At 43.8% G+C, this 22,480-nt stretch overlaps 1 protein-coding gene across 1 annotated transcript in view; it reads right to left on the bottom strand.

Annotated features, from left to right (window-relative positions):
- The window catches only part of EML5 (echinoderm microtubule associated protein like 5), a 204,294-nt gene that overhangs the window by 56,758 nt on the left and 125,056 nt on the right, over positions 1-22,480 (bottom strand). Inside the window, exons 23-27 of the mRNA XM_025215565.1 lie at positions 19,056-19,187; positions 17,375-17,463; positions 16,613-16,789; positions 15,138-15,339; positions 12,138-12,264 (exon numbers count right to left, since the gene is read on the bottom strand). Coding sequence (XP_025071350.1) covers positions 12,138-12,264; positions 15,138-15,339; positions 16,613-16,789; positions 17,375-17,463; positions 19,056-19,187 — 727 coding nt within the window. The remainder of the gene's footprint in view (positions 1-12,137; positions 12,265-15,137; positions 15,340-16,612; positions 16,790-17,374; positions 17,464-19,055; positions 19,188-22,480) is intronic.

Genomic DNA, 22,480 nt, shown 5'->3' with positions numbered 1-22,480 from the left:
GGGGGGAAGGTGCGATGCAGGCGCGGTTCACTCCAGGTGGCAGCAGGGCATAGTCCCCACTTCCAACGCTATCATGCTTGTGAGAGCGTTGGCTGTTGACCAGAAGTCCGGAAGTGACCGGCATACTGAGGACCAGCAGCCAACCCTTTTTTATACTCAATAGAAAAATGGGTTGGCTGATGGTCCACAGTATGCTGGTCACTTCTGGTCTGTAGTATGCTGATCTGCAGTTTACCAGTCCATGGTCTAAAAAGGTTGGGAAACACTATCTTCAAGGTTCTCAGCAGGTTTGCAGCCCCAGTTCAATATGTGGCCCTCTCCAGTCTCTGTCTCTTGAACTAAACTGTAGCTTGTGCTCTGCTCTGCCAGGCTCAAGCCTCCTCATGCCTTCCTGGTACTATTGGGACCTCTGCTTCTCCTTGCTAGTCTCAAGTTGATGCATCAGTAATAACTAAAATGAAAAGGTAAACCCTGGGGCTATAACTCAACTAGAAGTCCCCAGGATACCCAATACAATTTGGCTCTTGGAAGACCCCCAGCTCCTTACTTCCAGTCAGCAGGGCAATAGGTTCCCCAGCAGTCCCTCAGCCGTAGTCACCACTATGCAGCGCTCCTTTCCTAACAGCTTGCAAGGCCCACTTCCTTCTCCAGACTCAGCCTGTGTTATATAGCCACCAAGCCACATCCCTGGGAGTCACGTGCCTTCCTTTGGCCCACTGCAGGTATCCTCTATTAAGCCTGCAAACTGGGCAAACTGTGATAGCAGTTTCTCTCTTCTCTAGGCTGAACTGTCGTACAGTACTATTGCTGTGCTACTAGCACTGCAAGAAGTACCCCGCCCTATCACCTTACTACTGAACCTCTGGTTCTGTATTGGGTGTCTGCAGCTTATCAGTCCCCTACTGACCAGCCTCTCCTGGCTGCTGGTAAGCAATTTACTGCATCTGGGGCTCCCTGCAGCTGTTGGCCACTCTTAAACAACAGGGAGTCCCCAGCTCCCTGTTACAGATGCCTTTCTTAATAAATCCTGACCAAACCATCCTGAAGAAACTACTAAAGATAAATTTATCTAGATATGTGGGAATATTATTTCATACAGGATGTGACTAGATAAATCAAAAGAATTTTCTAGTAGAGTTCTGTTTGGACATCAAAAGTCCATCAATGCTGTGAATTCCTGTTGAGCTACACTCATCTTTCAGTGACCAGGCTAAAAACTGTGAGGTACTCCAAATCTGCATAAGGAGGGAATCAAAGATTCAAGATTTGCCCTTATTGCAAATTACATCATTACCCACTAAAGCTCCCAAATTCATTACCCTTGACAAATAAAATGAATGTGATCAACTAGATTTTCCTATTAACTAAGCAGAATCTATTAGAGTAATAAATTGGCTTTGAACAAGTTGGCTTTGAAACAGCAAAACCAAAAAGGAACTTAGAGCCATCTAAGATGGTCCAAAGTTGTACAATACTTGTGCAGAACATAACTAGATTCATATTTCAATGAAATTTCACTTCTGAGAAATGAGTTCACCACCTTAGATGGCAGCCCTCTGCAAAAGCTACTGCTAAAAGAGATGTTCATTTGAAATAAGATCCCTTAAAAACATTGTTTGTAATGCTTAGGAATAAAAGGATATGAACTTTCAGAAGAATAGTTAAAGGTACAGTTACTTCATCTATCTTTCAGCTAAATCAAAAATATGGCTGTTACATTTTCAAATCAGGCACTAATGCTCACATAAATGAAAGCAGGCTTTATACCTGGCAGCTTTTGGAAAAAGCTCACTCATCTTTGAGGGCTTGTCTTTAGAATAAGTAGGATTTGGCAAATGTTAGCAAGTCTTTCTGCTGCAAGGAAAACCTTGGCTCAAACAGTCCAAATAGCTCTGATGAAGAAAGAAGATGTGTGTTAGGACAGACATTCTTTAGTTCAATCACCAAACTTTGGGAATGGTGCACAATGCATGGCCCTTCCAGGGACTCCTCCAAGGCAGCAGTTTTCAACTTTTTTTCATTTGCGGACACCTTGGAAAATTTTGAATGGAGGTGTGGACCCCTTTGAATTGTAAGCATAGGTAATACATAGGGGGACATTGGGGAGCACAAGCCCCCGCCCCAGAGATTGGCCTCTGCTGAAGCCGCTCATCTTTCACAGACCTCTTGGATATAGTCTGCAGACCCCCAGGGGTGCACGGACCACAAATTGAAACTGCTGCTCTAAGGACTGCAAACCCAAATGAATTGATCATCTAGCACTGGTTATACATATGCTCACCAATGCCTAAAGAATGCCTTTAGCATAGCCAAGCACTTACCAGAGAGACAGAAGGGGATAGTTGAGTGTTTGTTTCCATGACAAAAGCACAGATGAATTGTTTTGGTATGAGAGGTCTGGAGACCAGTTTAAAGGGAAAAATCAGCATACATATTCTGAACTCATTTTGTGTCTTTATATGTATAACAAGAATTTCCAGAGCTATAATGGTTAATGCTAAAAAACACTGAAATAGAAATAAAACCACATACTTTAGGGCATAATCCTAATCTCTACAGAGAGAGATTAAGACTTCTGTCTTGTATCACTGGGATACAATATCCAAATCTGTCCTCTCCATGTACACAGAGACCAAACAAATGCATATGAAAATAAATATGAAAATCTGGCCAAGAAACTTTGCATGTAGAGATGCATCATATAAAAAAGACAATGTCATTTATTGGACTGTGGGGACCCCCAGGTTAAGACTCAAACATCTATTAGTAACTCCTGAAATTGTTAAAAGTCATGAAAAGGCAGCACAGATATGGATATGACTGTGTTAACTGGAGAAGCAAAACATACAACAGCTTTCTGGAGTTAAGAAACTACTGGTACCATCATCCTCAATTTCCTCCTCAACTGATTGTAAAATGTTATTATGAATGCAACTGGTCTTGGAGAAGGATGGACAGGTCCAACAATGAGATGTGGCAAAGAAGGAGACTGTAGATTAGACCTCTTGGGTTTGAGTGAAGTTAAAGGGATAGATTTGTCAGATGGTTTCTTATGGTAACCTGTTTCCCGGGAAGCTCAGGGGCGTCTTGTCTAATCTGGCAATGTTATCTAAAGGTCACGGAAGTAAAAAAGAAAGAGTCTGTATATAACTGTTACAAGATGAGGAAGGATGGTACTGGACCAGGATTCAGGATAGATGGGTTTGACTCCTTGATCTGCCATAAAGCTCTTGACTGCCATTCAGTAAAGCACTTAATACTACAGTGACTCAGTTTGCTACCCGTAAATGTGGCTAATGCACTCAGTTATGCCCTGCATCACCATAGTATAAATACCCAGTAAGTGATTGACAGACAGTGGGAGACTACATGGCCTCCAAAACAGGGACAACCAGATAGATTTCTGGAGATTGTCATCAATGGAAAGGACCCCAGTTGTCTTCAAAATCAAGAGCTCCAGTGGATTGATGTACACACTGAATCCAAAATGATGTTTCTTCTTCCTCCAAAATGGCATTATGTTCCCTTGTGTAAAGCTCTTTCTGGGATCAGCTTTTACTTATGCTTAGGCTTGAGGACACTGGAATAGATATTTCACTAAACATGAGGCCCAGCAGACTGCATATCAGAGGAAAGCCCAGCACTGACAGAAAACTGCTAATTTGGAGAACTTCTCCAGTACTGAGACAGGCTGATAGTACAGAAGCCATATCAAAATGGAGTGACCTTTACATCACCTGGGCAACTTGAGGTCACCAACTTTGTACCTGACAGTAATACTTGTCCCAGCCTCTATAGTTGGAGAGGTAGGAAATGAAGCATCTAAGGATGAAACTTCTGTTACAATCTCAGCTCTTACTTTTCTGTGCCACGAGGGTATGCTCACACAGTCTGACAGGTTCATAATGTTTAGTAAGGTTCATAATGTTTAGTAAGGTTGGTACAATGAGTTGGAGCAATGGACAGAAGACTGGAGCAAAGCCACTGTAAAAAGGAGCTAGACTTACAGATACTGTGCTGAGTCATTATGGTTGCTTAATGTTTTTATATGTAAACTGACTGAGGAAGTCATTCTTAATGGGTCACGTTTCAAAGCAACTAATGATTTGGGGTTCTCAAACTGGAGCACCTTAAAGAGGCCCCATGTTCAACATGGTTACGTAGGTCTTTCTAAACATAGGGGTCTTTGAAGGAGTTTCACTAGGAGTACCCAAAAATGGAGGCACCTAAAATCACCAGAAGTAGGCAACCCCTGACATGGGTGCCAGAGCGTGGCATGCAAAGGCATTTTGCTTGGCTCATGAGCCTCAAGGTGGATGGCGGGAAAGGGGCAGGGTCTGCACTGCCACAAGGACTGGGCCCCTTGTGCTCTCCCACCATCCACCCCTGGCACACCAACATCTTACAAGTTGCGGTTGTGGGTGTCATTGGCATTCTGCCCAATAATGTTGCTGACCCCGGCATTATTCTTTTTTTTCCCAATTCTTGGCCCTGAGCTTTAAGAAAATAAATTTTGAATAATACATTGACCCAGTATAATTAGTGCATATTACTCATGGCATTGTATCAGCTGAGAAGTTCTCCTTTAATTTCCAGTTTCTGTTCTTACTACCAGCTATTCTGTTCTTACTACCAGCTATTTCTCTAAAAGTTATGTTAGTGTAAAAGAAACACCCAAGTTTTCTCCCCATAACATAATTATTCATTCATAAAAATGTAACGCATGAAAAAGATAAAACAGTCAAGATGTTTTAACTTAAAAAGTGGTCTACCAATCCTTCATGAAATATCAAATTAAGAAAAATAACTTTTACCATTCATGCCATTTTTTCTTTCTAAATAATGGATATTGTAAATATACCAGCACCAACAATACACATGGCATGTCTAGCTCACTAGAGTTTGTCATGACATTAGCAGAGGTGGGGCATAAACCAAAACCCTGTATCCAGTCCCTCTCCAAATTTTCTAGAAATTCAGACTTAAATTTAATCAACTCTATGTGAGCTTCAAAATTCAGGTTTGAAATGTAAAGCTTCAGTTTTTCCAATGTTTATATTTACTTTCACAAGTCTTTAGATTAGCTGTTTTAAAAAGGCCTCCATTTTTTATTATGTTTCCCACTGACTTAAAATAGAACCTGGATATCTGTCCCTTAGGTTCCTTTGAAAATTTCAGACTTTAAAAGATGATGGTATGAGAACTAATTTTAGCTAACTCTACGATTTTAGCTAACTCTACGATCATTAGCTCAGATAACAGGGAAATTATTTCAAATTCAAAACTAAAAAAGGTTGCTGTTGCCATTTGTGAATGTTTCAAAACTATTTTAACCAGAGATGCCTATGATGATGGATATAGAATGCATAAATAGGCAGTTTTCAGTTAAAACTAAGGACACAAGTATGAAAAATTTCACAGTAAAAACAAAGCATCACTGGATCCTCCTTTGCCTTTGACCAAATACAGTGAAGGAAGAAAGGAGTGGTGATCAAAGGTATTCATAGATCAGCCAAAGGCTACACAAAATAGCAAAGACGGTGCCAAAGAATTCAGCTACATATGCTGTGATCCTCAGATCCAAAGCTTTCTTTGCCAAAAACCAACAAAAAAATGGTTATACTACAACTATCTCCCTAATTCCCTACAGCAGGGAGCCAGTGACAACTGATAGTATGAATTTATAATCCTCAAAGGAACAGTACTTTCAGTTTTTCTAGACCTAATTCCCCTATAGGGATGTATCATACAGAGCAGCTGTTTCACCATAACACAATGGCGCTACAACAGGGGTGGGCAAAATACAGCTATTCTATCTGGTCCATGGGACCCCTAAAAAAATTTAGAAAATTAAAATTTATATGTCCTTGGTTCCTGCCAAAGATGAGCCCTGTAGAGCTCCTGCAACAGCAGGGCCCGCACGGCCCTGCTCCCCCAGCTGGAAGCCCCAGCAGGGGCTTCTGGCCTGGGACCATGTGGCTGCACTGTGCCGGAAACTCAGGTAAGGGCGGGGGGTGTGGGGAAGGGCAGGGCAGGAGCTGGTGCTGAGTGTGGGGGAAAGTGGCCCCTCCCCCACCCTGTGGCTCACTCTTCCTGCTGCAGCCACTCGCAACCCGGGTGGGGCTGTCGTGAGCAGGCACAGGCAGCCCCATGGGGCTGAAAGCGGCTGTAGCATGGGGCACCGGCCACAGGGCAGGGGAGGGGCCGCTTTTCTCCTGTGCTCAGCACCAGCTTGTAACCTGGCCCCGCGCCAGCTCCAGGCTCACCCGTTGAGGCTGCACCATGGCGGCAGCAGCTGTGGCCCTCCCCACTTGCCACGCTGAGCAGTGTTTGCTGCTGCTGTCCAGTGCCCAAGCTCCATGTGGGCAGCAGCAGGAAACACTGCCTGGCGTGGCAAGCAGGGGGGCCACAGCTGCTGCCACCGCAGCGCAGACCTGACGGGTGAGCCCGGAGCCAGCGCACGGCCCAGGCTGGAAGTGGGGACGGGTTACAAGCTCATGCTGAGCACATGGGAAAAGCAGCCCCTCAACCACCCCGTGGACGGTGCCCCATAGTGTAGCTGTTTGCAGCCCTTGTGAGGCTGCCTGTGCCTGCTCAAGACAGCCCCACGTGGGTTGCGAGTGTCTGCAGCAGGGAGCGCTGGCCAAAGGGCGGGCGAGAGGCTGCTTTTCCCCTGTTCTCAGCACCAGCTCCTTCCCCGCCGGTGAGCACAGGTTTGGGCCTGCACACTGCCCCCCGCCTGTACCGCGGGGCTGGGGGGGGCAATGGGAGCCAGCCAGTTTGGGAGCAGGGCCTGCACCCATGTCCCAGGGCCAGTGCCAGCAGGGCCCAGAGCAGGGCAGCAGGTGTACAGGGTCCCAGCTGCTGGGGCTCTATGGAGCCAGGTCAGCTCACCCCTCATCCTCCTGGTACAGCCCAGCCCAGCTCCACAGACCCCTGCCAGCCTCTGCCCTGCTCTGGGCCCTACTGGTGCTGGTCCCAAGACATTGGTCCCAAGACATTGGGACAGTGATCCCAAGATGGTAACCAGGGAGCGAGGCACCTGTCAAAGGGTGGACCACCTGTTAAGGGGTGGGGCTACCCATGCGGCCCTCACCAGCTTGCCACAGCTTGGTAAGTGGCCCTCCAACCAAAATAATTCTGGGCTACAATGAGATCAATAAAGATGGCAAAACAGCAGAAGCTTGGTCAGATGCATACCAGGTGAATTTGATTTATGACCAAAAGCTACCTAAATTATTCAACAGCAACTAGCAACTGCTGGAAACAAGAATACAACCCAGACCTTATATTCACCAGCAACACCATCACTAGGCTAAGTAATAAAATGGTATTACACCCCATCCCATATTTCCAACATCAACCAATTCAGATCAAAGCTGCAGTAACACATATAACAGTGCCATTTTTCTAATGTTTCAACCTTAAAATGGCAAACTGGAAAGTCTTTTCAGAATAGCTTGATGCCACAGTCAAAACCATCAAAGGACTGCTTGAGGATTATGACCAATTCATAAAAACTACAGAAATCCGCGAGGAAAAAGTCCCGCAAGTTTGCTGCAAGAATTACATCCCAGGCCTCACTCCACAAACCACTAGCCTATATGAAGACTACAGGCAACAGTATGAACTAGACCCTTTTTCCACAAACACCATCGCTACAGGCAAGAAGTTCATGTTAGCTATCACAGAAGAATGCAGGAAATCCTACCAGACCCTGATTGAGTCTACACCTTAAGGGCCGATATAAACCCGGCTTGAAAACAGACTTTTGTTTGTCAAACTGGATGGGAGGCAAAACAGTTGGAGGTGACAGATTAAGAGCCGTCCCCAAGAAAGTATGCTTGCACCACTGTTATATAACAACTATACAAATGATCAGTCAATTGATTTGGAAACAAAATGTTTCATCTATGCAAATGACCTGCGCTTAACAGCCCAAAACACTGACTTTGGCTATGTCAAAAAATCCCTAAACGTGCCACTAATTGGACTAACCTCATACTACATTGAAAGCCAATTACATGCCAACCCAGTGTAAACACAAGTATTTTGCCTTCCATCTGAAAAACCATGTGGCCAACTGCTAGCTCAACATTACATGGTCTGGGAACCTACTATCTCACTGTCCAAATACAGTTTACCTTGGAATCACCCTTAATCAAACCCTCTCATACAAAGAACTCATCATTAAGACGAAAGCAAAGGCAAGTACTTGGAACAATATTCCTTATAAGCGTGTCATCTTGAAATGGTGAGCTAGCCCCTCAACCATCCAAACCACTGCTCTGGCTCACAGCTTCTCCTCTACCGAGTATGTATGCCTTGTTATGGGACAGATCTGTACAAAGTAAACGGCATGACCCCATTCTAAATGGTAGCTGCCAATGCATCACAGGATGTCTGAAGCCTACCAGCCAGAACACTGTGTACCTGCTGGTTGGCTTCACTCTGCCTGACATCAGAAGAGCAGTAGCCAGGGGGACAGAACGATCGAAACAAACTGAAGATGTGAGACACCCACTGTATGACCATCCCACAGCATACAAACATCTGAAGTCATGCAGGAGCTTCCTAACCAGCACCCAACCTTCTAATGCCACATTCCAAGGAGACATGGCTACAGATGTAGAATGAGAGGCTAAAGAAAATATCTGACAGTGAAAAAGTATACATTTCTTACCACCATGGGCTGACAAACCATAGCAAAGGTAGAAATGTCTCAACTGCCTAGGTACCGGAGCTGGACATTTCAAGTAAATAATGAAATGAGGCTATACCACTGATTCAACCACCTGTGACTGTGGCACAATGCCCAGACTTATGCAATACCTGCTGCGATGCCCACTTCTCAAAAGCACATGTCCAATGAAAAATATTGCAAAATACAATAAATAAGCACAAGCCTACATAACAAAATGGTCAAATGTGGTGTAGAGACATGAGAAAAAGACTAGAGAACAACCGTTTCCCTGTATAGCTCTTCTGCGTTGGAAATTATATGGATGAATTGCAGACAGTTGTGTCTCGAGTTCTGGAGAGTAGCATGGGGACAGCATTTCTTCCATGCATCTCCAAATCCCTTTTCTTTCCAACTTTTTCACCCTCCTCCCCAACCCTAGCCCATCCCATCCACACTGTGTCACGTAGGGGAGCAGCAGTCTCTAAACATTTCAGGCTTTAAAAACACCTGTAGAATAGTCTTCCTTTAAGGAGAACACTGCCTATCCATGACTGCCAGCACCACTTGAAAAAGTACCAGTTCTCGTCAAGTGTGAAATAAAATAATTATCTAAATATGAACAGTATAGTTTAGAAAAACTGATGCATAAGGCCAGTGGCAACTCAGGCATGGCTATCATCACAAACATCTTGAGCACTGCAGTTGATACCATGAAATCTATATAATCTAATATCATATAACACTTAATATAATCAATTACCTAGTACTAATAGTGTCTCTCCCCCCATACATAAACTTAGTTGTACTATCCATTGAAGTTAAAATAATTCGAAATATGTAAGTCATATTTATACATAAATATAAATAAGGTACATGATATTAAATTTAATATTAAATTACATAGTATATATATATATATTAAATAAGGGACAGCTTGAACATGCAAGTAAGTCCAATCTGTGGTTCTATGAATTTATTCAAACACTGCATACTAACAAAAGTATATTTTCTTCAGATAATATTTTAACTTTTTTGTAAAAGTCAGTGTGCAGGTTTACCAACTTATTCACACTAGGAATGTCATACTGACTGCTGGTTCAGCATATATTGTATACTCAATTGATATGCAAGTGCATAAGCACTAAAGCAGCATCCCTCTTCAACTTCTTAAACAAATACACTTCAGTAAAAACCCATAAACTGGAATGTATAGTACTATCTAACACAGAGATGAGTTGGCATAGTCTGCTGTTTTTTTGTCATGTTCTGGAATCCAATTAATAAAAGTGGCTTTTCTACCTTCCAATCATAAAAATATTCAGCAACAACAAGTTGTACACTAAGACCCCCCCTCCAGATGTTACATTTGTTACAGACTATATGAAAATGACCCAAAACAAATGATAATATGCCAGATGTTAAAGGAATTTGTCCCTGGATACAAATGGCCAACCTGCCACAAAAATGGCAGATCTGCAACAAAAATTCCTGTTCAAACAGCAACTTTTGTTGTGCCAGGACAATTTAATGTTTGGACAATTTAACGTTTGGTCAGGTCACAAGCCCACTGTGCTCTCTCTTCCCTTCCTCCAGACAATTGTACTTGTCTTCAGACACTCCAGAGCCTTGGTGGAAATAAGTAAGATTTATCTTCCCACCCCACCATGCTCTTGTATCTAAATGCTCAGCCCATCTAGGGTGCATCCAGACAAGCACACAGGTATTTCCCTGGGGATAAATAGCAGTGGCACAATATGCATGTGTGCTCTGGCACGTGGTAAGCTGCCCCAGGTGGGACAGGAGAGGGTGAAGCCAGCACCTGGGCTGGCCCCAGCAGCCTTACCTGGGGTCGTGGGGACCTCCCAGGAGTCCAGCAGCAGCAATACAGGAGAAGGTGCCTTGCTGGCAGCCAGAGCATGGCTCCGGCCAGCCAGGCTTTGGTTTTGGGCAGTGCATGCAGTAGACATGTGTGCCACCCCGTTTTTTTTTTCTAGCACAGGATTTTTTATGCTGAGGTATCCCAGGGTCAACCTCCCCCTCCGATCCCACACTGCAAATTAGTAGCGTGGGGAATACCTGCATGTGCAGTGTGTGCAGTGCTGCAGTGCCACATACTGCATATGCACGCTCGTCTGGATGTGCCCGTACCCAGACCAGATTCTGGATCTTTATTTGTCCCTCAATTTCATCACTGCCCTGTACCAACTTGTCCTTTTAACAAAGGGCATGCTACACTATGCCCCTCACCTCACTGCTTCAATGTACAATTTTACTTGTCTGAGCAGTACTGTAATTATCCTAGGTTTCTTTATGATAACTTACCTTACTACCCCCTGCCTTCATAGGAAGCAAAATAAAGTGAAAATGAAGGAGAAAAACAAAAATTAGTATATATAAAAGCAGATTTGTTAACATTTATGGGAAAAAAAAGAATGACAATAAATAGTCTACCAGAAATTTAGGGTAAAAAACTAAAATACACACAATAGATCTAAGTGTCTTCAGTGGTCATAACAACTGGCTTTTACTTGAAATTTGATTCTAAGCTTTTAGAGAGTCTGATCCAACACCTACTGAATTCAACAGGAAATTATATTGGTTTGTTTGGATGCTAAATCAAGCCCCACTCCTTTCCCTATTTCCTTCTGCTCCTTTTCACAACTTCCTTACCTCCTCCCCTTGTTTTACATAGCTCCTAACCACCCTCCCCCTTCCCAGCTCTCATCCCTCTGCTCTTCACTCTCCTACATTCAAGCTACTCTGTTTCATCCTCCTTTTTTTTCTTTTTTCTTTTTTTTATACTTGGGCATCATTTGGGGACTAAGAGCACTGGATAGTCAGTATCCCTGCTCTTACTTCTTACTTCTTACTGACCAGCATCAGAACAGCCTCTGGACAGATCATCCTCGTATTTTCTGCAGGAGGTATGTGGAGTTGGAACAAGTTTATCCCCAATAAAATCTCTGGAGAATGTAAGTGCAAGCCTACATAGATAGAGGGAGACCTGGAATTTTGGGGGTGTATACCTTAGCCAAATTTGGGTAAAATTCATGAGGATGATTAAAGGTCTGTCAAATTTCTTCAAAAAACCTAGAGCTTCCCATTATAATGGTTCTAAGAATACTTTAACAAGGGCTAAAACCAATTTTTACTATCCTCATTCTTTCAAAGTGAAAAAATAATCATCATGAGACAGACAATTTCAGCCTGAATAGTTAGTGAGGTAAAATTATAAGCAACTGAAAAAGGTCTTTTATAGCAAAATATGTTAAGTCACTATAGGTCCTACCACCAGCTCCGTTTATCAAGTATTTTACAGGTTTTCAGAACAGAACGTCGGAGAGAAGTGATGAAACCCTAAACAATTACATCTGATTATCAAATATTATTTAAAAGATGTTTCACTTATCTTAATGTATACAGCACAGCAGTATGATACCAATTTAGAAATTACCTTTCATCTAATGATGGTTCCTTTTGTTGCAGGTGAGGCTTAATTCCAAACATTGGTCTGATGTTTGTTGATAAGGCTTTGATGGTGTAATTAATTTCATTTTCTCGTGTCACGTCGCTGTCATAGCCTAAGAAAACCAATATAGAAAACAGGATTAAGAAATAAGAAGCAAAAAATAGAAACCAGCTGCATTTATGTCGAGCATCACCTGCCAACATACTGGACAACAGAAAAGAATACAACATTGAATACCATCCTTTAAATATACACACATGAAAATAAGTTAGGGCAGCCACTTAAAAAAAAAAGTATAAAAAAGATACTAAAATATTATCCTTTAAAAAGTAGTCATTCTAAAAACATCAGTGGGGTGGTAGAAAAGCTCAAAGATATCTTTAAAATGGGGAAAGCACTTTTAGAAGTACTTCAAAAGTAGTAATTTCTATCCAATTATGTCTAGAACATGAAACCAGAAATCATCTGCTAATTACACATATAGTTTAAATAATTTATTTTCCTTATTTCTATTTCTAAATGGCCTCTTTAGAATATTTGCACTGTCTTTAAAATTTGTAAGCACAAGTATTATGAAGTCACATCATATATATGTATTCTTACACTTTCACTCTTGAGTTTTCAGGTCAGAACTGCTCAAACACTTAAAAAATGATAAAACCCACAGAACATTAGATAAATGATTGGCATATGTGTCACATGAACCATTAAAGGTTAATTTAAAAATTATGCCTCTGGTATTTGAATGCTGAAATAAATTGCTGTTTCCCCTAGAGAAAACAGATCACTTAATTTACTAACATACTATGCACTACAAGGGATCTGCAGGCATTACATTTGTTTCACTTTGTGTGTGGGTTTCATATCACAAAACATAGACAGTCACATATTCATACTATTTGCCATGCTATAAAAATGGTGGATCTTGCAAAAAAAACCCCCAAAATAACAACAAACCATATTTACTTGAATATAAGATAAGGCTCCCTGCCAGCCCCTGGGCTAGTACCCGGGGGAGCCTGGAGCTCCCCCTGGCTGCTGCAGGGGGGCAGAGCAGGGTGGGAGCAGTTCTCTACAGGCTGCTTCTATTGGGTACGCCCACACATGCAGGCACGTGCACTTGCAGCAGCTCAAATAGCAGTATCCTGGGGTACAGGGCAGCCATAGAGACACTCTGCCTGGGTGCCATAGCATCTCTCTGGAGGCCTCAGTGTCCAGTTGCCTAAGGACACGAGCATGCCCTGTGCCACTTTTTTTCGGCTTTTTTTTTTTTTTTTTTTTGATACTGGGATTTCCTGGTATCAAACTTAGAGCCCATGCAGTAAATATGCAATGCAGAGAACATTTTTTTTTTGATCTTAGCATGCCTCTTGTGGCAGCTCAAACTGCTTTGAGGTGCAGTAACAGGCATGTGTGCACTTGTCTGTATGTGCCCATTGGGAGCAAATCTGCTTCCAAGAGGGAGCACGTGTAGATGTGCTCCCCACTAGGCTTACTGCACTGTATTTTTACTGTGCAGTAAGTCTACTTCAAATGAATAGCATGTGTAGACATTAGGCCTGTGCAAGGCGGCTAGAATTTGCTTCGGATTCGGCCGATTCAGAGGACAGTGATTCAATTCAGTGATTCAAATCACTGTCCCAAGTTGATTCGGCTGAATCTGATTCGGAGATTTGGCTGCCACCGAATCGGTCAAATCTCCGAATCAAATGGGCCCATCCCCTAAAGCCCCGCGCTCACCGGGTCCTGCCAGGCAGGGGGGCAATCCCCGCTGCCCCCCACTGCCTCGTGCTGCATGGGGGACTCTGCCATGAGCCCCCAGAAGCCCCGATGGCTGCTGCAGCAGCTGATGAGCATGGGGCTTTCTTTTTTTCTTTTTTTAAAGTGCTAGGAAGCTGAGGCCAGGCAGGGCAGCCATTGACAGGGGGTGGGAAAGCGGGCAGGGGATGGAGGCTGGGGATGGAGGCTCATGGAAGAGCCACCCACACAACATGGGGCAGTGGGGGGGCTGTGGGGATCGCCCCCCTGCCTGGCAGCAGCTGGTGAGTGCAGGGCTTTTAGGTTTTTTTGTTGTTTAAAGCGCCGGGAAGCTGAGGCCAGGTGGGGCAGCCATTGAGGGCTGGGAGAGCGGGTAGGGGTTGGTGGGTGCTCAGGGGGGCTGAGGGAGCAGACAGGGGGCAGGGCCTGGCGGGGGTCCCCCCACGGTCCCCTCCCCCTTCTTACGTATCCCTCCCCTTACTTACCAACACGGAGTCTGGGTCCATTTCCCTGTGGTGGTGAATGGCGACTGCCTGAATCTCTGAAGCTCTCTGAATCTTTTCCAAATTGATTTGGAGAGCTTCGAATTGACTCGGACCTTTTCGTTGGTCTCCGGATTCAATTCGGATTCAGAGATTCGGCCACCAAACTGGGCCAAATCTCCTCCAAATCGAATCAGCACCCAAAGCTTCGCACAGCCCGAAGCTTCGCGCAGACATGCCCACTGATAACTAAAGTCAAATCACTATGCAGAACTATCAGTAATATTTACAGATTGAAAAGTCAAACCTGGAAGAGGTAGCTTAAAAGTATTTGAGAACTATGATTAATACCAGAACAGGCAGGCAACCCTCACTTCGAAACACAGGCAGAATATTGAACCACTTTGGAAAGTCCTTGAGTACCCTGACTCATAAACCTCTAGGTCTACAAGATGACAAGGAGCCTTTTGAAATGCACCCATTAAATATGGCAGGGAGCATTTTAGTACTATGAAAAGAACTAAGTGTTGATAGTACTATACATTTCAGAAACTTACAATAAGGTGGTCTGTGTATTCATCAGTCCCTATCTCACAGAGGGTGTTACAAGGTTTAAGCAGTGTTTATAAAACATTTTGAAGCATTTGGGTAAAAATAGCTCCGTAAGTTTTAGTATTTCTAAATGGACAATTTCCCTAAAGAATCCAAAATTGCTGTATTAAGCCATCTTAAAAATATTACTGACCTCCATCTTCTTCAGAATCTAGATCAGACTCTTCACTATCACACTGTCTGCTGTCTCGATGTCCCTCCATCTCATAGGTCCACAGCATTAGAGAGGTGTCTGCCCCTCCAACAGTGACTAACAAACTGTCATCATGAGTCCAACGAACATTTGTTACATGTGTACTGTGTGCCACATACCTTTTAAATTTTCCAAACTTTCCCTAAATAGGAAAAAAAAAAATCCCCAGAAGACAATAATTTAATCAGATTTTCTACATAATGTTAATTAGCTGCTCAATAAAAATATATTTTTGTCCACTGGTGCATCTAACTTTTTTAAAACTCAGATTTTTAAAAATGCTCTCGTCTGTATTTTTTTCTGAACTATATATTTTGACAGCTTCCTTAATCATCCAGCAACTTGATGAAATATAGATCCTTTGGTCTATTCAGAAAAGCCTTGATTAAGGCAACAAGGAGCAAGGTGACTTTGTGCAGACAGAAGTGACTATTTTCTCCTGATCTGGCCACAAAAAGCAGTTTATAGCTGTGACCAAACACAAGTGCATGGCTGGACTTCAAAAATGGCCCATCAGGTGAAAACCTGGCCCTTCATTGTATGAGGTATCAGATAAAGATGTTTCAAAATGTAACACCTTCTGTAACTTGTGCCTGAGGAGCTCCCAGCCTATTGCTGTTTTCAAAATGGGAAGAGGGAAAGGGAGTGGAGGGATTTTAGCCTGAGGTTTTTTCAGCCCTGCCCCCCCCACCGAGGATGGAGGGGGCCCTCCAAGCTGGGGTGGGGGTTTCAATTCACCCACCCCACCCTTCAGCACCAGCTGGGGAGCCCCAAGAATAAGCTCCCTCTGCTGCCAGTCCCCCCTCCCTTTCTGGGGACAGTGAGCACTGGCAGAGAGCCTGGCCATTGCTGTAGGAACCTGGCTACAGGCTGAGCCCACAGCTAGACTCCCCTCCCCCCTGGAACCAATAGTGAACTTCTGTTTGGTCTGAGGTAATGAAATCCTTCTGAGTTATAGCTGGGAGCTGCACTTCTGTGTGCACCCTACAGTACAGTAGAATAAATAATGTGTTTTAGAAATCTGCATTTTTCAGTAGATTTTACCACTATATTGAAATGGTATTATTTTCAGCGAAAAATAAAAAACACTGTTTGGATAATATTTAAAATTATATACAATATTAAAATTGCTGTTTTAACAGGTAGGACAATTCAGATCCAAATAATGCACACATGTGCATGCTACTGACATCACTTGTGTGATGGAGCATGTTGGGACGAAGACATGTGCAATGACAAATATATTCAACAATACATTGTAAATGACAAAATCATCTTTATTTCACTCTCTAAGCATGGTTACAAAATGTTTAAGAGAAATGTTACCAAATTTGTGGAGCAGTGAATTTTTAAACTCTGGTATAAGTAATTTTATCAACCTGTTTTCTAATACCATGATTAAGAAAACAACTTACTTTAGCAGGGTATCGAAACAGTTTCACAAACCCAAAATCATCGCCTGTGGCTAACACCTTATTATCACTAGTGAGGCATGAAGCAGTTACATCTGTGACTTCTCCAATAATTGGCCAGATTCCTTCACAGCAAGATCCCAGAACACTTGTCCACGATGCCCAGCCAATCTTTTCTACCTACAAAAATAACCTGTTTGAGATAGAGTATACTTATCCCTAGGCAATTATTCATCAATACGACCTCAACAAAGAAAATCCTTACATGTTAAAATATAGTATTTAAGAAATAACATTTTAATATTTTATTATCCTTGTTTATTATAATTTTAGAAGTTCCCACTGTGCTAGAAAATGGCTTTCTGATACAGGGCTTCAGAGGCATTTGGCAAGGGAGGGCTTTGGTAGCAGTCACTTTCCCATGCTTGTGCAGGGAAAAGCACCGGTTGTGGGAACTTCTCCTATGCGAAAAAGTAGCTGTGGCAACTGAGTCCTACTGCCTGCTTGCCCTTGAAACAAATAGCCCCTAGCCTGAAAAGACTGCCAGCCACTGCTTTACATGGTTCTTTCTTCAGATAAAGATTATTTTGGGGGTACCTAACTAATTTCTGTTGAATTTAAGGAAAAAGACAGCAAATAGCCTAACAGAAGTTTTCTCCTAGAGCCACTTAAGAACTGTGGCATTTAGTCTACTGATGTAGTTTATACTACTTTACCCCAATATGAGGTTTGCAACTGCATAAAGAGGCCTTGTTATTTCCCTACCTCCAAACTGGGAATTGTCTGCCTCTTCCCACGAGGAGCTTCAAAAAATAATTGCTCTTTAGCACCAGTGTTAACTTGTAGAAGTTTCCCTGTAAAACATAAAAACATACACTGATTTGTTGGATTGAAACACTCCAACTGAAAAAAATGTCCATTCAGAACATTCCTGTTTAGGATTTTCCACAGATGTATTTAATTGATTTAATTTAAAAATGCATTTGTAAATTAACCATGCATTTACTATTTAAGGTCCCTGCAGGAAAGCCAGTTTTCCTTTTGAGTGTGAGAATATGAAACAATCTGTTTTCTTGGATGTGAGATGTAACAGTACATAGTTCAATAGGTAGTAAATAAATATGTATTTGTATGTAAGGTGTATGAGAATCTAGACAGAATTCTTCTCTTGAAAATTTGAACTGTTTTAGGTAGCTAAACTGCTGGTAGTTATTCAGTTACATGTAATTGAATACATGTATATACACTAGCTATATCAGCATCTCACTAAACTGAGAGAATGGCATCAGAAATTTACACTTTAGGTATGCTGGATTAAATTAAATAAAATCTACATGTTTAAGAGAACAAAGAAGACTACTCTCTGACTCCCCATGAAGCTTTGGCTACAAAGGACAGTTCTGAGTTAGGTGTCAGGCCCCAAAACAATGTGAGGGGAGAGTTAAACACCTAAAAACAGAATCTACAAAAGCTAGCATACTGAGCTGAGAGCCACTAAGGTTTGGCAGTAGAAAAAGGCAAGTCAAGGGGTGGGAATGATACCTTCTAGCATGCATGTGCACACATGCATGTGCACCCCTCCCCAAGACAGACACATTCCTCCAGTTGGGATACTTAACCCTGAGCCAGCCCTTTCCCATGCAACACAGCAAGGAGAAGGAAGTAATGGTCAAGCAGCTTTCCTCTGAATAGCATAGTGATTACAACACCCACCAGGGTTGTAAGGATATTCTTCAAGGAGCTCTGCTACTCAGGGACTTAGGTGCCTAAATGCACTATTTTGCCTCAGGTGATATGAACCCACATCTCCCACCCATGAGAAGAATGTCCTAATTACCAGGCTGTAGGGCATTCTGGAGTGGATCCTTCTCAATATCTTCAGATGAAGTTGCTTCACTTATATACAGTATGTAGTAAATATTCAGTGGAGCAGGAACTAGAACACAGGTCTCTCTCACTTCACCAAATAAGCAGCCTAACCATCAGGCTAGATGGTCACTCTTCCCTTCTTTTTCTCTCCCTCCTCTGTTTAAGTTTCATATGCGGTTAGGTATGTATTACATATGTCTATTGAATAAGGCAATAGGTGAGAAAGGTGAGGCAATAGTCTCAGGGCTTATGTATGAACTAAGGGCCCAGCTCCTTGACACTGAGGACTTGAGTCATTTTCTGTGTGTTTGCTACCAAACATTTAGGTGCATAGGGAATTTTAGTGGCAAAAACTTGGTCATCTGGGATATTTTGACATTAAGAATTAAGTGGCAGCTGAGTAGGGCTTTTGAGGATTTACATTTTGGAATTAGACACATACAGTAGGTACCTAACCTTTAGTGGATCAAGCTCCTAAGTGTATAAGTAAATTTTGAACATGGTATTTTGACATTTTTCAAAATTTAACCTGTAATTAACCTTCCAGTCATTATTTAGATACATTTCTATAACTTACCTCTTATGTCCCAGTCCATGTGTGTTATGTAACTGGTTGCTCCCTTGCAGATTCCTACTCGCTTACTGCTCATTACATTGTAGATGTCTACAAAGTTGTCACATGATGCCACAGCTAAGTACTTTCCAGCCCCTTAAATGCATTAGTAGAAATGTAAGACATTTAAAAAGAAAATCACTCTTCTATGCATTAGTGGATAACCTATTATCCTTTGACTTCTTGGAACTCAGTTAAGTTAAACTTTCAACTCTGTTAAGTAAGATCAGTGGTCTAGCTGCCTCCGGTATATCAATATCACAGAACAACCAGATGTGGCCCATGGTGCCATGTCATCCAGTCCATAGGGCTCTGAATGGGTCTGCAAATTTGGTAGTAGGCGAGCAGTGGTACTGCTCCCCTGCTGTCAAATGGGCCCATGGGGAGCATTGAGCCCTGCACACTGGATTTGGTGCCTGATCTCAGCCCACAGGGCTGGGTGGGGGCAGTGCCAGGCCCCAGGACCCAATCCCACTGTGTGGGAGACAGGAGATGCAAGTGCTAGCCCTCCCCTCCCCTCCCCTCCCCCCCAACTGAATCCTGGCATGCAGGGGGCAGGAGGGAGTGATGCCAGGCCACTGGGACCCAATCCCAGGGGGTGGGGGGTGGGAAGGAACAGTGCTGGGAGCCTAGGGTCTAATCCCAGCATGCAGGGCAGGAAAGGGGTATGCCGGGCCCTAGGACCCAATCTGGCCTACTGGTGATGGGCCCCACACCTCTCATCTGGCCTGTGGAGCCAAAAGGTTGAGTGTCAGTAGTATAGCCAACCAGGGTATCTTAAAAATGACCTGACAATCCAAACAGTTCTTGCCTGCAGAGGTTGGTATGCATAAAATTACAACTCAGGTAGCAGAAGTGCATTATTCATGTGATATTTTATACAAGTTTTACCTTCTTTATTGATACCAATATATCTTGAGCTATATAGTTAAGCTCTTAAATGGAAACTTCTTTGGAATTACCTGATCTCAACTGCAACTGCTGAACCCTTTTAGAAAGCCAATGCTAAAGCATTAGAATCAGGGAGAATCAGAGAAAAGTAGGGCTAGAAGGGACCACTAGAGATCAGTTAGTCCAACACCCTGTCTGAGGCAGTTTCATCCCTATCCAAAACATCCTATACCAATACACTGTCTAATCTAGCAAAACTAGACAGTCAACCTAAGCACAACACAAGACATAACACCCTAATTTGCCACAGGTAAAACAGGGGGACTACAGCGGCCAACATCCTGCTGCTGCAAAATTTGTTGAAATACACTCAAGAGATTCCAAGTAGAGGGCCATGCCCCTCCTCCCCCGCCCCCACACCACTACAGAGAAAGGCTAAAACACTGATCATCCATACCAATCTTATCATGATGCAAAATTCCTTCCTGAACCCAAATACGACAAATCATCCTGACCCTGAGCAGAGTGGGAAGACCCTTTAGCTAGAAGCCTCTTGCTTTGGTCCCATCAGGAGCTCGGGCACACCCAAGTCAAAATCCCTAGCCTTGGCTGCAGCCAAAACCCAATGTTTCTGAGGAAGGCTTTAAAAAATATTGACATGTAGCAGCAGGAGGGGAAATACTCCATCCCATTCCCATGCACTAATCTACAAAACCCAGAAGCATGGGAAATACCTGTAGTAAAACATAGGCATAGTTATGCCTAGATCATCTCTGACCAAGGCCTGTCCAACCTCTTCTTGAATACCTCCCATGATGGAAAAAAACACAACTAACTTCCTAGGCAGTCTATTCCACTGTTAAACTTACTATGCTGCAACTTCAAGCCACTGGTCCATGTCCTGCTCTCTGCAGCAACAGAGAAAATGTGTTTTCCCCTATTCTTTTTTTGTAGCCCTTCAAGTATTTGAAGACTACATTCATGCCCCTCTAAGCACCTTTCCATAAGCTGAACATGCCTATTTCCTTCAACCTTTCCTCATATGACTTGCTTTCCTTGTCTGGAAGGCAAGTCAAATGTCTTGTTTTCACGTGCCTCTGGAACCTCTCCAACTTGTCCACGTCCTTTTTAAAATACGAAGCCCAAAACTGCACACAACACTCTAGGGCTACAGACAAAAATTCAAAGAGCCAGAGCCTGAGTTGATTCAACCTTTGCAGGTTAGTTTAACCTGAGTAGACTGAACCAATTTGCAAGTGAATAGACATTCTCTTTTGACTGAGCAAATGCAGGCACATGCCTGCAATGGCTCAGGCCAGAAGCAAGGGGGCACTAGAGTGAGCCCTCAGTTAGAGGGAAACTAACCTGAGGGAAGGGGCATAGACAGGCCCAGGCGGGCCTGACTATGATTGGGGATGGGTTTAAACTCCCACTCTGGCCTGCAGGTCTGCTTGGAGGGAGAGGGGGAGAAGCAGGCCCTGTCAGAGGTTCCCAGCCCCCCACCCCTGCTCACTCACTGGCTGGTGGCAGGAGTAAGGGCAGGGCATGACTCCAGTAGCCTGAGGGGAAGTGGAGGTTTAATTCCTGCATTGCAGCAGGGGCAGCATGGGTAGTGATAGGCTCCACTTGTGGATCTGGGGCCGTGCACTCGGTTATGCGGCCCGACTCACTGCTGCCTCCTGCTGCAGCAGTGTGACCCAGGCTAGGGTGGCTTGATGGGGTGGGGGTCAGCAGACTGGGCTGCACTCCTGGGCTGTGGGGCAAGGCTGGACCGGGCAATGAGCCACCACAGCCCAGTTGGGTCTGGCCACATGGCCCACAGCAGCCCACTCCTCCCACTCCTAGAGGCAGAGCAAACTATCACGGTGGTCAGAGATGAGGCACCAGTCACCCAGGTGTTCCAGGTGGTTCACAGTAGTGCCAGGTGCTCAGGGTGGGCTGCTGCAGGCCAGTTGCTGCCTACGCCCTTGGGCTGCAGAGCTGGTCCAGACCAGGCTGCAGCTGTCCATTGCTTCTCCCTGCTGCTGCCCCCACCCATGGCCCACAGCAGCCTGCCCTAAGTGCCAATCCCACTGCGAGCAGGCAGTGGGTTACTGGCACTTCACCCGCCACAATAAGTTTGCTCTGTCACTACTGCTGGGAGAGGGAGGAGGCAGGGAACCACATTGCAGCAGCAACCCACCTGGAAACCATAGCCCCCATGCAGGGCTGGAGGCAGGAGGTGGTGGGTGCTGACCCCCACTCCCTGGGGCCGCCCCAGCCTGGGCTGAACTGCCACAATAACAAAAAAAACAAAATACTTTCTTTGGCTACAGACAAAGTTTAAGCGAAAACCTTGAGGCACAAAATGTCACACAGCCACTGCCCAATAATATCCTCAGCCTGAATGAAGTGGCAAGACTTTGTAAAGTTCACTATACTTAGCAGCTCCCATTGTTTTCAATGAGTCAACTTGACACTGATCTCTTTAATATTTAGCCTAAAATATGAGCAAACCT

This window comes from Alligator sinensis, unplaced genomic scaffold (genome assembly GCF_000455745.1).
Source record: "Alligator sinensis unplaced genomic scaffold, ASM45574v1 scaffold1141_1, whole genome shotgun sequence".
Taxonomy (NCBI): domain Eukaryota; kingdom Metazoa; phylum Chordata; order Crocodylia; family Alligatoridae; genus Alligator; species Alligator sinensis.
Note: the sequence above shows the minus strand (reverse complement) of the source record. Positions and strands in the feature narration are given on the sequence as shown.